Genomic DNA, 17,444 nt, shown 5'->3' on the forward strand with positions numbered 1-17,444 from the left:
ATACCTGAAGGGGGCGTGGCCTCTTTCCTTTTGAAGCCTAATGGAAACACCTCAGGTTTAAAAACGACTTTTAAAAATGAGAATATTCAGGCTGAAAATCTATTTAACAAATACAAATGTAAGGGTTTAAAGTAAAAAATTAATTATATAACTTGAGTGGTATTTACTTTGAAATATGATGCATTTAGTCATTATTTAAAAATAACTGAATCAGTAAATATTCACCTATTTTTACCACAGTTCTACAAAAGAGTCTTAACACAATTCCATGTATTTAAATCTCTAAATAGTTGAATTAGAGTGTTTACCATGACAATATTAACACCATTGAAATCAGTTTAAAGTATCAAGTAAATAGTCTTTATTCAAATATTCTGTTACACTGACCAATCTAAATATATTACATTCAAATATTTTGCAGATACATCCCATTCAGATTAATGCAGGAAGAAGCATAGACGGTGACGACAAATACATGCAGGAGCATAACCAAGTAAAGGTTATTTGACAGTAAAAACATAAAGTAATAGACACCTTTCTGTAATCGCAACCTATTAACTTGTCAAAAGTCTGCTTTAAGTTTGACAATTTGATAGAATATTATAAAGGTTATCAAGGTAGGAATATTATAACCGTATCTACCTGTAAACACAAACACATTTACATAGATGCCACATGGTAAGACCAAAAGAAGAATGTGTAGTTAATTAGCTATTTGAATCATTGTCTTAGCACAGATACATATTACAGATAAATTACCCTATACAACATTCATTTTTATTGTGAATATGTAAACAATATATCGTATTCAACAAAAAGTACTGTAACACTACTACTTTAACTTAACCAATTAAAACTATCATGTATTTTTTTTATAACAATTTAAAATGTTACAAACTCCAAGGGTTCTTTTGTCTGTTGTTTCATTGTAGATTCTCAACTATAAACATTTGTATCATTATACCGATATTTGACATAGGGGTTTGTAAAACTGATAGGAAATGCAGAAAATGAAATACAATTGAACACTGACATTTTCTTTGTGAATAAATATACAATATGGTTGAAACTGTCAGAAAAGTGAATTAAAGCTCCTTCAGTAAATACAGTGGGTGGATAATTTTAAGCAAAAATCATATCAAATATTTAAACGAAAACACCTGTGACCACAAAGCTACTTTTTTTTAACGGTTTACCCTTTAAAAAAAGCAGTGCTCAAAAAAGTGCCCGTTTCCCTGTTAACCTTTTCATGTGCATACAATAAACATCTTACACTTTTTCACAAATGCAAGAGCAATCTACAGCCTCAATGGATATTTAAATTACAAATAAAACAGCCTTACACTCCCTTTAAATGTCTGAAACTGCAGGTACTGGACCAATGGACTCCTTCACACCAACAGTTCCCTCATTTAGCCAGTAGAGGGGGTGGTGGTGCCTTTAGAAATACCTATATTCAAAGTGTCCTCCTGCAGGAAGTAGCTCACATGTTTTAATGAAATACCTATATTCAAAGTGTCCTCCTCACATGTTTCCGGTAGCATCCTGCAGTTCCTCTCGGACGGAGTTGAGCTCCACTATGCCGACGTTGAGCACATTGGCCACCTCCTTTATCTGACACACCACCTCCTTCTTGTAGCCTTTCTTCAGCTCTCGGGAGTCCTTGGCGAAGTACTTGTCCATGCCGATGAAGAGTCGTTGGACGGAAGCGACCAAGTCGTCCGTTATCTCCGTCCCGCGCATCACGGGCGTGTCCACCAGGCTGATCATCTGCACCGCGCGGCGGATCTCCCAGTCCTTGGAGTAGTGTTGGGTGCCCGACCGGAGGAAAGGGTGCCCGCGGAGCTTGACGAGGCCCTGGTTGACAAAGTGGAGGATCTTCCCGATGGCCAGCAGGTGAGCCTCATAGTCACCTAGCACTATCTCCACCTAGGGAAGGAAGAGGAGGGAGAGTCCATAGTCTTCGGTTTGATGTTAAAACAAGTCATTTCAAGCAGGAGTTTGGACCAACCAGTGCTTTTCTACATTTGTATCTTTGAAAGTGTTTATTTATTTCCAGGTGTTTTTTTTTATCTTGTCTTAAATTCACTGTCTCGTTCAAACTCTCAAACCAGAGTTGGTGAATGTTGAATCAGTGGAAAGACTAACCAAAAACATTTTTTTAGGAGTTTTATTTTGCTTCTGTTGAGTTTATGTGGTTTAAAATTGACGTTTTTGTTGATGGAGTTTGGTGGCTTTGACGAGAAGATATTTATTGTATATTTTGTTCTTGAGAAGTAAAATGACTTAGTTTTGCAAAATAATGACTTCAACTTTCAAAATAACTTAAGTCATTATTTTGAGTATGTTAGTCCTTAAAATGACATCCATCAGGTCTTGATTTTGTATACTGGCACCAATTGGCTTCCATACTTCTGTGGCATTTCCTCCCTTTTCAGATTGTGGCTTACCTTCTTGCGGTCATGCAGGTTGTGAACGTTATCTGAGATTGCCGCTGAGGCTGAAGCGATTCCTCCGGCCGTCGCCACTCCCACACCAACAGCGGTTATCACCAGAGAGACTCCGAAGGTAAAAGGTGCCAGAGCCAGACCAGCGATGGCCGTCACCCCCCCTACAGCCGTGGTGGTTCCTCCGGTGATGCCGGCGATCTTGGCTTTGTGGTGGAAAGTGTTGATGTCGTCGGCGATGGCGTGCAGCCTGAGGATGGACTGCCAGAGGAACTCGGCTCGCTCCGTGAAGATTTTGTTGAAGACACGTAGGCCGCGTTGAACCTTGTCCGCCAAGATGGTGAACGACCTGGGGTTTATTCGGAAGCAGAAGCAAAGTTATGCTTGATTGTGTCGGTAAGTAAGCAGTAAAACAAATGTAAACCAATTACATTTTCCGAAAGCCAAAGGTCTACTCTTGTTACAAATCCAAACTATATTTCGTTTAGCATCATATATGGCAAAGAAAACCTCACATTTGAGAAGTTAGAACAATCAAATGTTTGGCTTTTTTGCTGGAAAAGTCACTGAAACAAAGAATCAAGGACTTTTCCTCCCACAATCAGTTGTACAAGCAGCTTGTTTATAATTTTACTAGACCAATACTTCAAAATTAATATAAACTGACGTACTTAGATTCATCCTCTTTTAAGACTTTGTCCTCGTCGTCTGATGGCACCTCGTCCCATTCTGAAAGGAAGCAACAGGTGTCATCCAAGTGCTTTTGTATTAATCAGGTTATTCAATATGTTACTCAAAATAAATGTCAATGTGACTCACGCTCCACTGTGTGCCACCACTCCATCAAACTGTCCGTGTCCTGTGTGACGGAAACAAAAAGCATAAGTGTCACAACATCACAAAAGGAAATTCACACGCCATTGTTGACTTCTATCCTTGCTCTTCTTGAAAAACTGATTAATTTCCTTTCATTCATTTACTCTTTTAAAAAGGTTCCTAGGTTTATTATTTAGTTTTTCAATTAATAGTATTTTTATTATTTATTTGAACGCAGGTCACCACAGAGACCAAGTGAGCGATACGGCGGCCAGTTACACAGTATTTAAATTAAAGGTTGAATGAAAGACTAAAAAAAGGGAAATGCATGGTGGTGAAAGTGGACGATTTCCATTTAATCTAATTAAATAGAAACTGACCCCGTCCTCGTAGTCGTCCTCCAGCTCTTCTAAAGCCTGCTCGTCCATCTGAGCTGCCAGCCACTCCGCCTGCATGAAGGTGGGGGGGGGGGGGGTGACAAAAACAAGCCCGTAAATACGTCAATAAGTCTTTGATACATACTTTAACTTATAACATAGATTAGTAATAAAAACCTGCCTTTATGCGAGACTCTTTAGGCTTTCCTACACTGTGGGGTGTGTTGGTGAGTGTGTGTGCAATGTGACTGTACCGGCTCCGTCACATGCCAGAGGAATGTGTCCCATGAGGACACAACAAGATGACTAAGCTTACAGTGAAAAACAATTCTTTCTCATGTGCAGCTTGGGTAAATAATGCCAGACGATCGTTGGTGACCTAGAGTTACTCAGACGATCAGGATTTAGAAAATAAGCTTGACTGTGCAATTGTATTATTATATTTTTGTATTTTTAAGGGGCACTTACAAGCTTTAAGAGTGTAATAATAATAATTATAGTACATTTTATTTATATAGCACACTTTAAAAGCAACGTCATCTCAAGGGGCTTCACAATGCTTTAAGGAAAAAATAATAGAATAAAAAGTTATCTAAGGAGCATATTGAATAAAATATGGTCCTATAATAAAAAAATGTTAAGAGCATAAAAGGTTAGAATAAATAAAATGCGGTGCGGAACAGTGTGTTGCGATAATTTAAAAAAAAGAAAATAGGACAACAAGCTAAAATGTATCTGAAAAACTGCAACATACAGTATGTAGAGACATCAGTGCTGCACAGGACTATTTAATACATGAATCAGAAAAGTAAATCTGATAAAAAAAAAAAAAAAAAAATTCCATAAAGCTAGTAATGTCTGATTCATTATCCAATAAAAAGTCAAGTTTATAGGTTGATCCGTTTAAACAGTGTGTTGCTACATCAACAGTTACAGTCGCATGAAGGTAAAAGTGAAGGTGTAGGTTGAATAAAAACAGAACACTAGGACTTTTATCAGGACATCAAGATACCTGGTTTGAACTGGAGATGAGGAAGTTTATCTAAGTATGAAGACATACCATTTGGACATAAATCACTTGCCAAGTAAGCAACACATGTATTACTTCCTCTTAGAGAGCACATACGTACCCTGGCAGCCTCCGACAGGAAGTCAGCTGACGTAGCTCCGGGTGGATCCTCATACTCTGGATGATTGGCTTTACTCTGGTATCAAGAGGAAACACATAGTGAGCATGTCATACTTTCCATAACTTAATTCCTAATGTGATTTTAGAAGAACTCGCTGATTCACCTTCGTCTTATGCTTTTTGAAGCCTTTAAGTTTTGATTTCTTCTTCTGTTGAAAAGAAACAAGGTGTTAAGATGATCATAGGTGAAATAACTGCAGAGTAAAGCAGTAAAAGTGAACGTGAGAAATACCGGTTTGCAGGTTTCCACTTCACCCGCCTCGCCTTCAGCGAAGGGATCCTGCAAAAATAATGTTAGAAATTCAGTCAATACAACAGAAAAAAAAATATATGAATGCAATCAAAATGTAAATCCAACATACGCAGGCTGCTTGCTGAGGGTTCTGCTGGCTGAATCCAGTCGCCTCTCTCTGACCTTTGGCTGATTTGCGTGGCACGGGAAGAGGGCCTTTCTTTTTGGAGGGTTTCTTAAAGAAAGAACACAATATTTCATGTTAATTAAAGCTTAAAGGGATTAAGTCTGCAAAATGATTAAGGTGACTTGGTAGCTACAGTATGTACATGGCATCATCTTGTGCATATCTCTGCTTCATAGTTTCTCTTGGAATAAAATCACATTGTACATTTATATAATCTGTTCAATATGTAATATTACATCTGTCATATATATATGTATATATAATACCTTGTTAAAATCAACATGTATATTTTCTACTTTCTTGTTTGAATTTTTATTGTACAATGCCATGTGCGCAACGCAAAAATGTCCCAAATTGGGATCAATGAAGTTCTATCTTATGTTATCTTATCTTATATTTAAAGCATTTAAACATTTACCGGTTTGCAGTCCTCCATCCACTCATCGTCGTCCAACTCCTCCGCTGAGAAGCTGCCCTTCTTTTTCTGAGCATTGTTGTCGTCCAGCATGTCCTCCTATTTAAATAAATGCATAAAAAAATGTGGTAAAAACGATTTCCTTCATCTCTTATTGCCTTTAAACCAAAAAAAATGTACGTTTACCTTCGAGCTTCGACGGCCCGTTAGTAGCATCTTCATCTTCGTTGGTTTCTTCTATTGATGACAGAAAAAAAATAAATACTATTTTAGTGAAACCGGTATATGTTCCAGAAAATGTATGTATGAAATAGAAATAAGATCGTTACAGGTTTGCAGTCGTCCATTTCATATGGGTCTTCGTCTCCATTGAATCCTGCAGACATAGGGCGTGTTTTCTGGAAGTGCTCATCGTCCATGTAAGCAGCCTAAGCAACAGATTCAAAAGAAGGTTAGCATTCGAGCAGCATACAGTGAAAACCATGCAGCAAATACTAAGAGTAAAATAATCAAACATGTCAAGAAACACATCGTATAATGGTAAGAATAAGAAAAAAGTACCTTGCTAGTTGACTGAAGAGTGTGGCGTCTCTCTACATCCTTAAAAGCATCATCCTGTACATTACATCAGAATTATGTTTAATTGAATATGCCGTTCTTGCACATTAAATGTAAATAATATCCTACTTTTATATTGTGTTAGCCATAATTGTACCCTTCAATAGTAGTTTACAGATTTGTATCTTCAGTGTCAACTTTTATATTTTCCCTCTTTTAGTAATCTATTTTCTATTCTTTTTGATTTCTAATTATGTGCAATACTTTGTTTTACATGCCAACAAAAACATCTCCAAATTTGAAATTAATAAAGTATATCTTATCTTTAATTTACATGTAAAAAAGCAGTTTCAGCAGTGTTATGCAAGTGGATTTTCTTTAACATCATTATATTTTATAAATAGCTGTCATAAGCATGCCTGAACTTAAATAGCTAATCAAAATCGGCAACTCAAACAGAAAAAATCAGAACCTAAAAAGCAGGAATAAACCATAGCAAAAGAAAATGAGTAAATCAAATCGATAATTTCCCCATTAAAGACTGCCGTTTACTTCACTGAACTGTAGGGGGTTGTTACCTGGGATTTCTTACGAGGTGTGTAGCCATGTGCTCCGAAAAGTCCACACATGTTACACTGCTGGACATGACCATATGTTAAAGGGGACCTATCATGCAAAATGCACTTTGTGATGTCTTTTATACATAAATATGTGTCCCCGGTGCGTCGGGGAACTCACGCAGCGTCAGAAAATAAAACCCTCTCTCTTTTCCTCCGTACCCAAATCTTTTAAAAAACGGGTTTACAACGAGCGGATACAGATTTCCATCCGAACTGACGTGTCCATCCGAGGTGACGTCGGCGGACCCACAGAAAGTTGCTATCAGAAACAATGCCTGACGTGTTTTGGACGTCTTTGTTTACATTAGCAAGCCTCGCTAACACTCAGAGCTAACCTGTACTGAAGAGCAAATGTGTTTAAAAAGCAGGAAATAAAAAAAGAACTCCCCTTGTGATAAACCTGCAAGAGAAAAAGTATTTGAGCTCAATACCGTTTCAGAAATAATCCTTGACGTGGTTTAAACAGGATGGCGTTTTATCACAACCGAATTGAACTTTATCTCCGGTAGAATTCTGATCAGGCATTAGCTCCGCCTCCTTATTTATTTTTTTCAAGCTAAGGACCCAAGATCCGCGTTTCTCTCACAGGGCTTCAAAAGAGGGGTTTGAGCAGTATGAGGGATGGCTACAATGGGTGATCTGTTTGGTATTTTGAAAAAGAAACTTCACAGACATGTTTTATATAGGTATGGCCCTACAATATATGTTTCAAATATAGCATGATAGGTCCACTTTAAATATAATGCATAAGCAATACACACACATCCTTTACAGAGCCTTAATATGTTTACATATGTGTAGTCATACCTTTGAGTCTTTGCGAGGTGTGTATCCGTGAGCTCCCTTCTGTGTATAGAAAAGTTAACAAGTTAAAGTGAATGTATCAGTGTATAAACAAATACGTACAGTACATGATACGAGCGATACCTTTTCCACAGTGATTGCAAATCCTCTGTGAGGCACAAACTTAATTTTCATCTTCTTCTTTTTCTTCTACAGAGAGAAAAGAATAGTTTGCCAAAATCAATGCATGCCAGAGAATTCAGTGCTTAAATGTCTCAATATCTAAAGTTGTGTTATAAGTATTCGAACGTCCAACCTCTTTGTGCTCGGCTCCCAATTCCTCCTCTTCCTCCTCTTCTTCTTCCTCCTCCTCCTCCTCCTCTTCTTCCCCCTCCCCAGTGACATCATCCAAAAATGTCCCCTGTTATGATTGAACACAGCATCAAAAACTGTTTAGCGATTTCTCCAAAACTGTTTACCAAGAAAATCACTTACTGACAAAGCGTTAACTAAAGGGATATGAATTCATGTGCTTTCTGAGTTGTGTCTATAAAATTCAAATGTTTACTACTCGTCAAAAATAAGAACAGAGTTGAAGAGAATGGATATTTGTTTTATGTGTAAAATGTTTAATATTTCTAACTTGTCTCTATATCAGTGGGATTGTATATTAAATCTTACAGGATGTGATGTATTTTATTTCCATTTTGTTTTCCATTCATCTAGCATTCTTTCCTTGTTTGCCATTTCCATATTTACTTTCATTAAATGTAAAGTACTTTGTGCTACATGTCTCTATATTGGGTTGTTACTACTTTGTGCATTTTTCATCAATTACATATAAAAAAAATCAAAAGGTGTTTTTTTTTTCTTGCATCTTGTCTGAAGCTGAAAATGTAGGAAATAACCAGTTTAATAAACAGTTGTCAGACTGCAGGTACTTTACCTCTGACCAGCGGCGTACAGTCGACTCTTTTTTACTGACCCTTTGCCTTCTGATCTCTTCTGCCTGTTGTGGAATCACAAAGAAAAAGACATCAGAATTGCTGAATGGATCAAATAAGTCACATGTATGAAAGCTTTTCACACTACAGGGTGGCTGGAATGGACGTAACTCGCATTGGCAAATACAGAAAAAATTAACAAAATAATGTCTCCGATATCTCACCTTCAGGTCTTGAGGCAAATGTCCGTTCATTTGCTTTCCCTCCAGCACGGAGGAATTAGCGGACGCTCTTCTAAGCAGCTTATTGACTTTGGTCTTCACACTTTTCTTCTGATGACAAAAGAAGACATTGTTAAAACATCACTGGTTTATTACCAAGACTGAGACAAACAGAAATACTGTACAGAAACAAAAGAGCATACTTTGTAGTCCATCCCATATTGCTCACAATCTTCATTCTCTTCTGTAGACATGTTCGTTTCTGATAAATACTCCTGAAAAACAGAATAATTGCATTTAAACTGAGCAGTTATAACGACATAGGAGTGTTTACAGCGTTAATATTGCCATTTGTTATCTAGATATAGAGTAGAGAATGTTAAATCCAGAATTACAGATGCTAACAACATATTATTTTTGATACCTTTGATGATTTTCCGAGGGTGGGTAGTGTGCTGCTCCTCCGCACCTCAGAAATCTTCTCCAAACGGAAAATGATTCATATTACAAAGACTGACATGTAAACACATTAAGAACACTTAACTTATTTTGTGTCGAGTCATTTACCTTCGAACTTTTTCTGGAAAGTATGGACAATCTGAACTTTTTGTCCTTTTTCTGTTAAAAGAAAACATGTATAAACACAAGATAAAAACATAGATTGTCTAGAAATTGTGTTTTGAGTGAAACTGGTGTAGAGTTACCTTGACCCCAAAACCGTCCAGATCCTCAACACTTCCTCCTTCAGAGTCCATTTTCATCTAAGAGAAAAATAAGATTTACTTAGCGTTTAATCTCACAATCAAACAATACTAACTATAGAATAGCGAGCGCCTTACTCTCATTGATTCTCGTCGTAGTCTCAATGTTCCAGACTTTAAAGAGAAAAAATAAAAACACAATTCAGTTGCTGAAATGTCTTTGAAACAACATTTAGATAAAAAGTGATTAAAATGTGTTCTTACTGGTTTAAATTGAGGGTTAAGCTGAGGGCTGTCTTCAGGCCAGTCCTCAATACATCTTTCCTGTAACAAAATATTTCATGACAATCCAACATATAATATTGCCTCAATGGGAGTAGCTTCCTCATGATTGCCATTTTTTGACTATATTTTCCTCTTATACTAACATCAAGTCAACAGGTCCTATTGTATGACAGATGCCAATATTGAAAAACACTTCAAACTCACCTGTCCCATTAGCAGGACGTCTTCAAAGACAGCAAAGTTTTCCTTTTCAAATTCTTTAGTTTCCTCCTGCGATAACAATAGAAAATACATATTTGAAAAAAAAAGTTGTTGTTCAATCGTCAAACTACCCACACATTTTACATTGTTCCTCATTACAGGTTTGAACCAATATCCTAGAGATGTTTTGTTACCAAAGATAATTAGGTCAACTGTCAAAGTGAAAATACAAAAGCGTGCATACCCGAGGTGTTGGTTTCGAAAGCGGTCTGAAGGCTGGTTTGGGAGAGGTTTTCGGTACAATTGCTTCAGGTGCAATCTAAAAATAGTCCAAAAGAGGTAAAACAAAAAGGTTTTAACAGCTCAGTAGTTGCAGTAGCAGAGAAATAATATCATTATGCAAAACTGTCTTCTTTACATACAGGGTTTGCTGGTGCTGGCGGCCTTTCTGGTTTTTCAGGCTTATCTGTTGTTTCAATCTAGTCCCAAAGAGGCAAATAGGGTTACTAGCAGCACAGAGTGTGAAGTAGCAGACAGTTAAACAAGCAGAGAAACAAAAACATCAGTCTGAATTGTGTTCTTTGCGTACATGGTTTGTCGGTGGTGGCGGCCGTTCTGGTTTTGGTAGCTTTTCTGCTAGGGTCGTCTTTTCTGTCCTTGGTGGTCTAGTTCGAGGAAGTGGCTTTGGTGGACGTTTGAACTTGGAAACCTGCAAGTTTGATTATAAAAGAAAGTATAAAAGGCATGATGAAAATATGTATTAGAGCAATTATGAACTAGACAGAACAGTGGGACCCTTAAAACAGGGGTATCAAACTCAATTTCATCGCGGCCACATCAGCATTATGGTTGGACTCAAAGGGCCAGTTGTAACTTTAAGACTATATAAAAATATACATATATAAAATAATGTAGTACATTACATTATTGCCTCTGCATTGGATTATTATCGGATAGGGTAATAACTTCATAATTAACTACGTCTGAAAGCAGAAGTCTAGGGAAAATAATTGCAAGTCTCTTCAGTGCCATGTTACAAAACGAGATGCATTGTGGGACATGTAGTTTATCGGCGACGTGCTTCTGTAAAGCGGCATGTAGATTCAAGATTCAATGTAACCGTATAATAAACGTATTATATTCTTTGCAAGCTCTTGCGGGCCACATCAAATTAGGTTGTGGGCCGGATTTGGCCCGCAGGCCTTGAGTTTGACACCCCTGCTTTAGAATTCAATGAACTACAATGTAAATGATTTGATGGTTATCTAAATATCCAATGGTACATACATAAGTATTTTCCGCTGCAGACTGGCTTGGTGTCATGGACAGATTCCTGGCCCGACTGAAGGGACTCGGCTGAAGAATATCATGCGTGCTCCCCTGGGGGGTCGTCAAGATAATATCGTGTTGCCTGATGGACGGCTTCGGCCTGACCGCTGGAGGAGGAGCTTTTATTGCCGTTGTCTTGAACAGATCTGGTGACGATAGCATGTCCAACTTCATGTCTGATTGGCTGCTAACAGACGATGTGGAGTAAACTGCTTCAGGGGCAGTATTGCTGGAAGTCATCCCAAAAACATCCATGCTGTTGGTCTTCGAGGGAAGTGGTTGGAAGATATCTGGAGTCCAAGGTGAAATATCTTGGAAAGGATCATTTGATCTCAAGGGTGTGGCGCCAAACGGGTCTTCCAAACTGGAAACGTCTTGGAATAAATCCCTTGTAATCGGGCTTGGGAATGGATCGACTGAATTTGTGGATGAAGGTGAGAATACATCCAGATTTTCCTTAAAAGAAGACATGCCAAAATGGTCCTCTTTCATAAAGGAATCTTGTTTGTTTTCCCCGATGTGGAAGAGTTCCCCATTTGTATTCGGAACTGCCCGAATCAAATCCGCCTCTTCGGTCAATGGCGATGGGTTTGCTATGTTTGGCTGTGAAGACTGGAACAGATCTTCCTCCTTGTTTGTAGGAGATTCAAATGGATCCTCAAAAACACTGGAAGGTTTTTTAAAGAGGTTAACCTCACTTGTGCATGTAGCATGGAATAAATCATCTCCTTTAGCAGCCTGGAAAAGATCGACCCCTTCATCTCGTGTTTCAGAGGGTAAAGGTTTGAATATATCTGGCAAGTTCAGAGTTTTGTCAAGAAAATGGCCATTGGCAGATGCATTTTGGGCCAATGTCGGTGTCTGGAAGTGGCTTTGCACACGGTTAGGGGCAACGGTCTGGAATAGGTCCTTTGGAAGTTCAGAAAATTCAGCTCCATTTCTAGTACTTCTTTCAGGCTGAAGATCCAGAGGTGAACTCTGAAATTCAGGCGGAGGGACAAAGATGGCCTCAAGGTTTACTGCTTCTGAAGTCTTCCTCCGTTCGTCCTCCATCACATGACCAGATCCCTGATAGCAGAACATAAATGTCATTAGGAACAAGCTTAATGACAATTAAAATAGTTAAGAGGAAGTTGTGATGTGGTTTTTTTAAGCAGGAGTCCTTGTATTTACCAAATAATTAGTGGAAAAAGGGTTACTTCTGGCCAAACCCCCACTGACTCCATTCTGATAAACAAAGAAAAGGAAATTAAATATAAGAAGTGTTTTCACTTGGATTGTTGACAGAAAGCTTGAAACGAGTTAAACAGGCATCTGAAACCTTGCCTGGGGATTTAAATGGGGAGTTTCCTGCCCTACACACTGAAATAATAAAGACAATGACACAGCAGAAATGTTATGTTAAATTAAATGATTTTCAAAATAAAGGCAGGCAAAATTCAAAGTATAACAAAGGCTCTCAGACAGCATTAGGTCAATCAATTAGTCAATTAACTTATGTTGTAGCTAATAAGAGCCCAATTAGTTCAAACATGAAAACACACCCTAAACATCCTTTTCACATGCCAAGTTATTTTTAGAAAGGTCTAGTCAGATCCTTACATGGAAACACACCTACATTAACAATTCATTCAATTGTGCTTCAAAGCAAACAACAGACAGTGTGTGGATTCATCATGTGCCGCAGCAATAACAAGATCTTAAAAACATTGTATAAATATTTTTTACGGCAAATTTGCAGATGTTGAGTCTCACCTGTCCGATGTTTAGCTGCTGTTTGTCTGTCACATCTGCAGCAGCTGCGAGATCAATAAGGAACTGATCGTCCTGTGAACCAAACAAATGTTAAACTTAATAAACAACAACAAATATTTGTGAAGGAAAGCGTGGGAACACAAAGATTTGAAATATGCGATAAGTGATATGAAAGTCATGTGTCATGTAAACAAGATGTTCCGCACTGGTTGTAGGAAGTATTAATAGTACTTTGGGAAATACAGTGGCCAGGTAGTACTTTTTAACCTGTACTTTTGTGTATAAAATAAGCTGAAATCTGCAGTTATCAGCGTCCTCCCACCTGTTTGTTCCGAGACTCATTCATAGATGATCCATTCAAAAATCAAATTTTCATAAGGGAGCTTTTTATTGTTTCATGTTCATCCAGGATTGTGAGAAGGGAAGAGGTCAAATATACCTCTAGTGGTGTTATGGTGTGTGTTTGAGATGCAAAAACAAAGTGAGAGTATGTAAAAGTGTGTTATTGTGTACTGCAAGTGTATGTGTATCCACTAACCGTGTATTGACTTTGGAAAGGGCTTTGAGACACTCTCTTAAGCATATTTTGTAGCGTCTCAATACTCTGAAGAAAAGACAAACACACAATTATTAACTTTCTTTGGTACCGTCAGTGCCCAAACTGAACTATAACTGGCGTTATAGATGTTCGCCTAGGGCGCCAGATCTGGGGAGGCGCTGCGCTCGTAGCTCTGGGAGGGAAACACATTTCTTTGACCGTTGGTGCTCATCCTAATTTTCGGCCTTGATGTAACAACATTCATAATTAAGTAAATGTAACACCCTTTTCACCCCGGTTACACTTTTCATTTGCCCTGTACGATGGGCGCTGTAAGTGATGAAAGTGGGGGATGTTGGCTTATCAGGCGCCCGCAGCTCACAGCCAAAGTGCGAGTGAGCGTGGGAGCGAGCGAGGGAGAGAGAGAGGGCGCACCGGTACCGGCGCTGTTGTTATTAGAATCTGGTGCTAGCTGCGCTAACGGATATAAGAAGAAGATGTTTCTACAATAATGTGGAGGGAGAGTCCTCTCCAGTCAGACTGAGAGGCTGATAACTACAGCTCAGTGAGGTAAAGGACTCTGAGTGTTTAGATAGTTCACTTCAGTCTAAGTTACCTCAGTGGGTCTCAAACGTTTTGATCACAATTTATGTAAACACATTATTTCCAAGGCACTCCTTTATAATTATTGGGATAAACAGGTTTGAAATCATTTCAATGTATACTATAGGACAGAAAACCAAAAATAAAAGTTTAAAACTGGAGAGATAAATAAATATGCATAAATAAATAAATGTATAAGATACGAATGAACAATAAAAATAAAATAAGTTACATTTATTTGTTATTGGCTATGGTAGGTTATTGGTTATGTTCACATACTTATTTGATTATTAAAATGTAAACCAATCTTTTTCATATGGGTGTTTTAGAGTTGTACCCCCTAGATCTAGTAGTAATTCTGCTCAAAGTGCACCAGATTGAAGCATTTTACTTTAAAATGTTCAAACATTTCTTCCCGGGGGGGCATACCCCCGGACCCCGCCAGCTAAAATCTCGCCTAGGGCAGCAAATTGTCTAGAGCTGGCCTTGAGTACAGGAAAATAAGCTTCACTTTGAGCCCTGACAATAACAATTGAAATATGAAAAACGTGGAAAAAGATGGTGGAATTTAGGTTGCTGTGTTTGCTGGGATATTTCTAGAACTAAAGATTCCAAACCACCATCAAAACTTCAACTTTTTTTACCCACAAATGTTATTTAAAAGTACTTACAGATCTTCTTTCTCCGGTTGCAGCCTCTGCACTTCCTCCGTGTTCATCCGCCGCGTCCATTTCATTATCCTTAAAATAAAATGTTAAAAAAATAAATACAAATAACCCAAAAGAAACGCTTCAAACACAATTTTAAACAATTCTTATTCTAGTAAAACATTAAAAAAAGCTTGCATGATTCGCACACGATTCATACGAGATTTAATTAACTCAAGATTTACCTTAGTTGTGTCTCCTCTCATGGTTTGTAAAGTTGCTTAAATGTTAAATGATGAATTTATTCGCATTATTTTCTCCATGGATGATATTTTTGCATGATAAAGGTTGTTTTGTAGTAAAAACGCGTCTCCTCGGTATGGACTCACGTTGGTAATTATCTCCCAGTTTGATGCACCTGTGTAAAGGGGAGGGATATCTAAACATCCGGAATAACACTTTCAAAATAAAAGCTTGTATTTGCCTCAGTTTAGTTGTGAAAATTGTCTGGTTTAAACTCATGCTGTCATTAAAACGTTACTTTTCAGTCATCTAAACTTTGCTAATTTGCATATTCAAGTAGCTTTTTGCCTTACAATTACAGGGAATCTCAGAAACTGGCAAAAAAAATTATTTACCTAAATGTCGATGGGAACTGTAGGATAATTAATCATGATCAACTAATATCGAATAAACACAAATATAAATAAAACAACAACATATAGGTCACTTTCGTAGCCTACTAAATTAGAATTGCTACACTAGTCAAATTAAGTTGAACTCAAATTAATAGTGTCATTCCAAAGACATTTATTGTGAAGAAAGTAGGGTGGAAGGTTCCAATTTGTTACATCTTCGATCGTATATCAAATGATTTTCTTTGCATTATTTTGAAGGCAAGATCAGGTAACTTCCGGCATATTTCTGACTGCCTGGATTTGACACATGTTGGTACCTTTCCACCTTCTGTCCGCATCTCAATGCAGACCGACCGGTTGTCCCCTAGCTCAAACCGGGCGGTGTGGTCCAGTGTGTTTACGTGCTCAATGCTGAACTCTGCACAATGATTCAACTTTAAACAAATAAAGCCATTCCACTATAAGTTCCAGCAATGGAGTTCAAACACATTTGTATTGTTCAATGTTAAAAAAGGCTAAAGGCAAGAAAAGATGTATTCATTTTACAGACCACATCAAGGTAAATGTTTCCACGTTGTCTCTAAAATTATTTTTTCTTAAGGGGTCTTTACAAAAAGGGACTCCTTTGACCTTAAAATTAAGCCTGACCCAGTTACATTACAGCTCAGTTGTCTAGTATCCCATCAAGAATAATAACTAATAAAAACGTTAAGAATTCCTTTAACTGAGCCTGGTTTTTTAGATTGTCTCATAACATTGAATTGCATTAGAGTTAAAACAAATGAAAGTGGGGATATATCAGGGAACACACACAAAATAGTAAATGTTGCTGGGACAACAAATTAGAAAAGGTTTAAACCTAAAATCTTAGGGGATCAGGCGCTTCTGAGAGCATTTTAAAACCAAGCTGGGATATATCTGTAAGAAATGTATAGAAACCTTATATCCTGATTTAAAAAAAAAAAATCTCTGCAACATGCACACTGGCCTTTATTGACAGTGTTGTAACATTATTTGTCCAACAGATGGCAGATGTTTTTTAAAGATGGTTAATACCAAGTATGCGAATCTTGATTTATTTCTGAATCAGCAGCAGATTTTGGTTTAAAAAGCAATTTCTCTAAGCAATTACTTTGAGACATATACTTGAAAAGACAGTATAAAAAAGTGTATATATTTTAATACTTGTTGTTTTTTGTCATATACAATGCTATAGCTTTGAAAAACAAGGCTAGACCAAAAGAAATGTGCGTAAGAATCAAATGTATTATGGTCTACTGTCATTACATTTTTGTACGTAGTGCTGGATTAGTTCACTGCCGAGAAGTCATGTGATTGTGAAGAAAATGAAAGAAAAAACATGTTGGCATCGTTGGGGTTTGTTGGGGAATTACACAAAGAGTTTTGCCCAACCATGGCGTGACTTCTGCCCGCATGACATTTCTATATTATGGCTGTCATGGGTACCAGTCTCACCCTTCAAAGGTGAATTCAAATATGAATGCTCGCCTTCATTTTCAAGTTGTAAAACTTTGATACTGTGCCACTTTAGATAACTATATTTTGAATTAAACTTTAAAACGTAATTTAAAGGGTTTGTTAAAATCTTAATATTGCTTCATTTCCACTTAGATTTATGAATACCCCCAAGGAATAGTTTGTGTTTTAACCTGAAAAACAGCAATTCATATTTTTGGTCACATTTGTTTGAAAATGGGTTGAATCTCGGAAAATGTAATGGGAAATATAGTTTTTAAGGGGAAACAATGGCTGTGTAGCTAACCTTGAGCTTATTTATTGCTTTTTGCTTTTACAGTAAATGATACGGTTTACAATAAGCCAAACACAGAAATCGAAAGGATGAAAGGATATTCCCCTCGGGGCGGTGTCCTGACACGCTTACTGAAAAATGTAAACAAACTTTAAAAAGATTTAAAAGACAGAAGCAAACCCTTAGG

The 17,444-nt window shown here is 37.5% G+C and overlaps 1 protein-coding gene across 4 annotated transcripts; it reads right to left on the reverse strand.

Moving 5' to 3' along the window:
* Window positions 1-337: 337 nt before the first annotated feature.
* Window positions 338-15,276, reverse strand: si:cabz01007807.1. Of its 4 annotated transcripts, none has more exons than XM_034150179.1 (35): window positions 15,094-15,276; window positions 14,873-14,941; window positions 13,599-13,664; window positions 13,061-13,132; window positions 12,632-12,667; window positions 12,479-12,532; window positions 11,264-12,373; window positions 10,566-10,685; window positions 10,399-10,455; window positions 10,221-10,295; window positions 9,980-10,045; window positions 9,755-9,814; window positions 9,629-9,664; window positions 9,494-9,550; window positions 9,357-9,407; window positions 9,214-9,267; window positions 8,993-9,064; window positions 8,793-8,897; window positions 8,571-8,633; window positions 7,941-8,045; window positions 7,769-7,834; window positions 7,649-7,687; window positions 6,225-6,278; window positions 5,993-6,091; window positions 5,850-5,900; window positions 5,667-5,762; window positions 5,192-5,296; window positions 5,062-5,109; window positions 4,934-4,978; window positions 4,771-4,845; window positions 3,644-3,712; window positions 3,267-3,306; window positions 3,119-3,176; window positions 2,451-2,796; window positions 338-1,929 (listed from the first exon to the last, which is right to left on the reverse strand). In XM_034150179.1, exons 1-35 carry the CDS (start codon window positions 15,112-15,114, stop codon window positions 1,525-1,527), a joined length of 3,945 nt encoding a protein of 1,314 aa, XP_034006070.1. In that variant the 5' UTR covers window positions 15,115-15,276; the 3' UTR covers window positions 338-1,524. The 4 variants fall into 4 exon arrangements, with proteins under 4 accessions (XP_034006070.1, XP_034006069.1, XP_034006071.1 ...); XM_034150178.1 differs by having other exon boundaries at window positions 8,793-8,900; XM_034150180.1 differs by lacking the exon at window positions 12,632-12,667 and having other exon boundaries at window positions 8,793-8,900.
* Between the last annotated feature and the right edge of the window lie 2,168 nt (window positions 15,277-17,444).

This window comes from Trematomus bernacchii, unplaced genomic scaffold (genome assembly GCF_902827165.1).
Source record: "Trematomus bernacchii unplaced genomic scaffold, fTreBer1.1, whole genome shotgun sequence".
In the NCBI taxonomy this organism is placed as follows: Eukaryota; Metazoa; Chordata; class Actinopteri; order Perciformes; family Nototheniidae; genus Trematomus; species Trematomus bernacchii.

Excerpts from the sequence above, each read along its gene's own strand:
- si:cabz01007807.1 (XM_034150178.1), bottom strand. The coding sequence starts at position 15,114 with ATGAGAGGAGACACAACTAAG. Across the intron at positions 12,668-13,060 it reads AGCAGCTAAACATCGGACAG|TGTGTAGGGCAGGAAACTCC; the intron begins GTGAGACTCAAC and ends TTATTATTTCAG. Across the intron at positions 9,065-9,213 it reads CCCTCGGAAAATCATCAAAG|GAGTATTTATCAGAAACGAA; the intron begins GTATCAAAAATA and ends TCTGTTTTTCAG.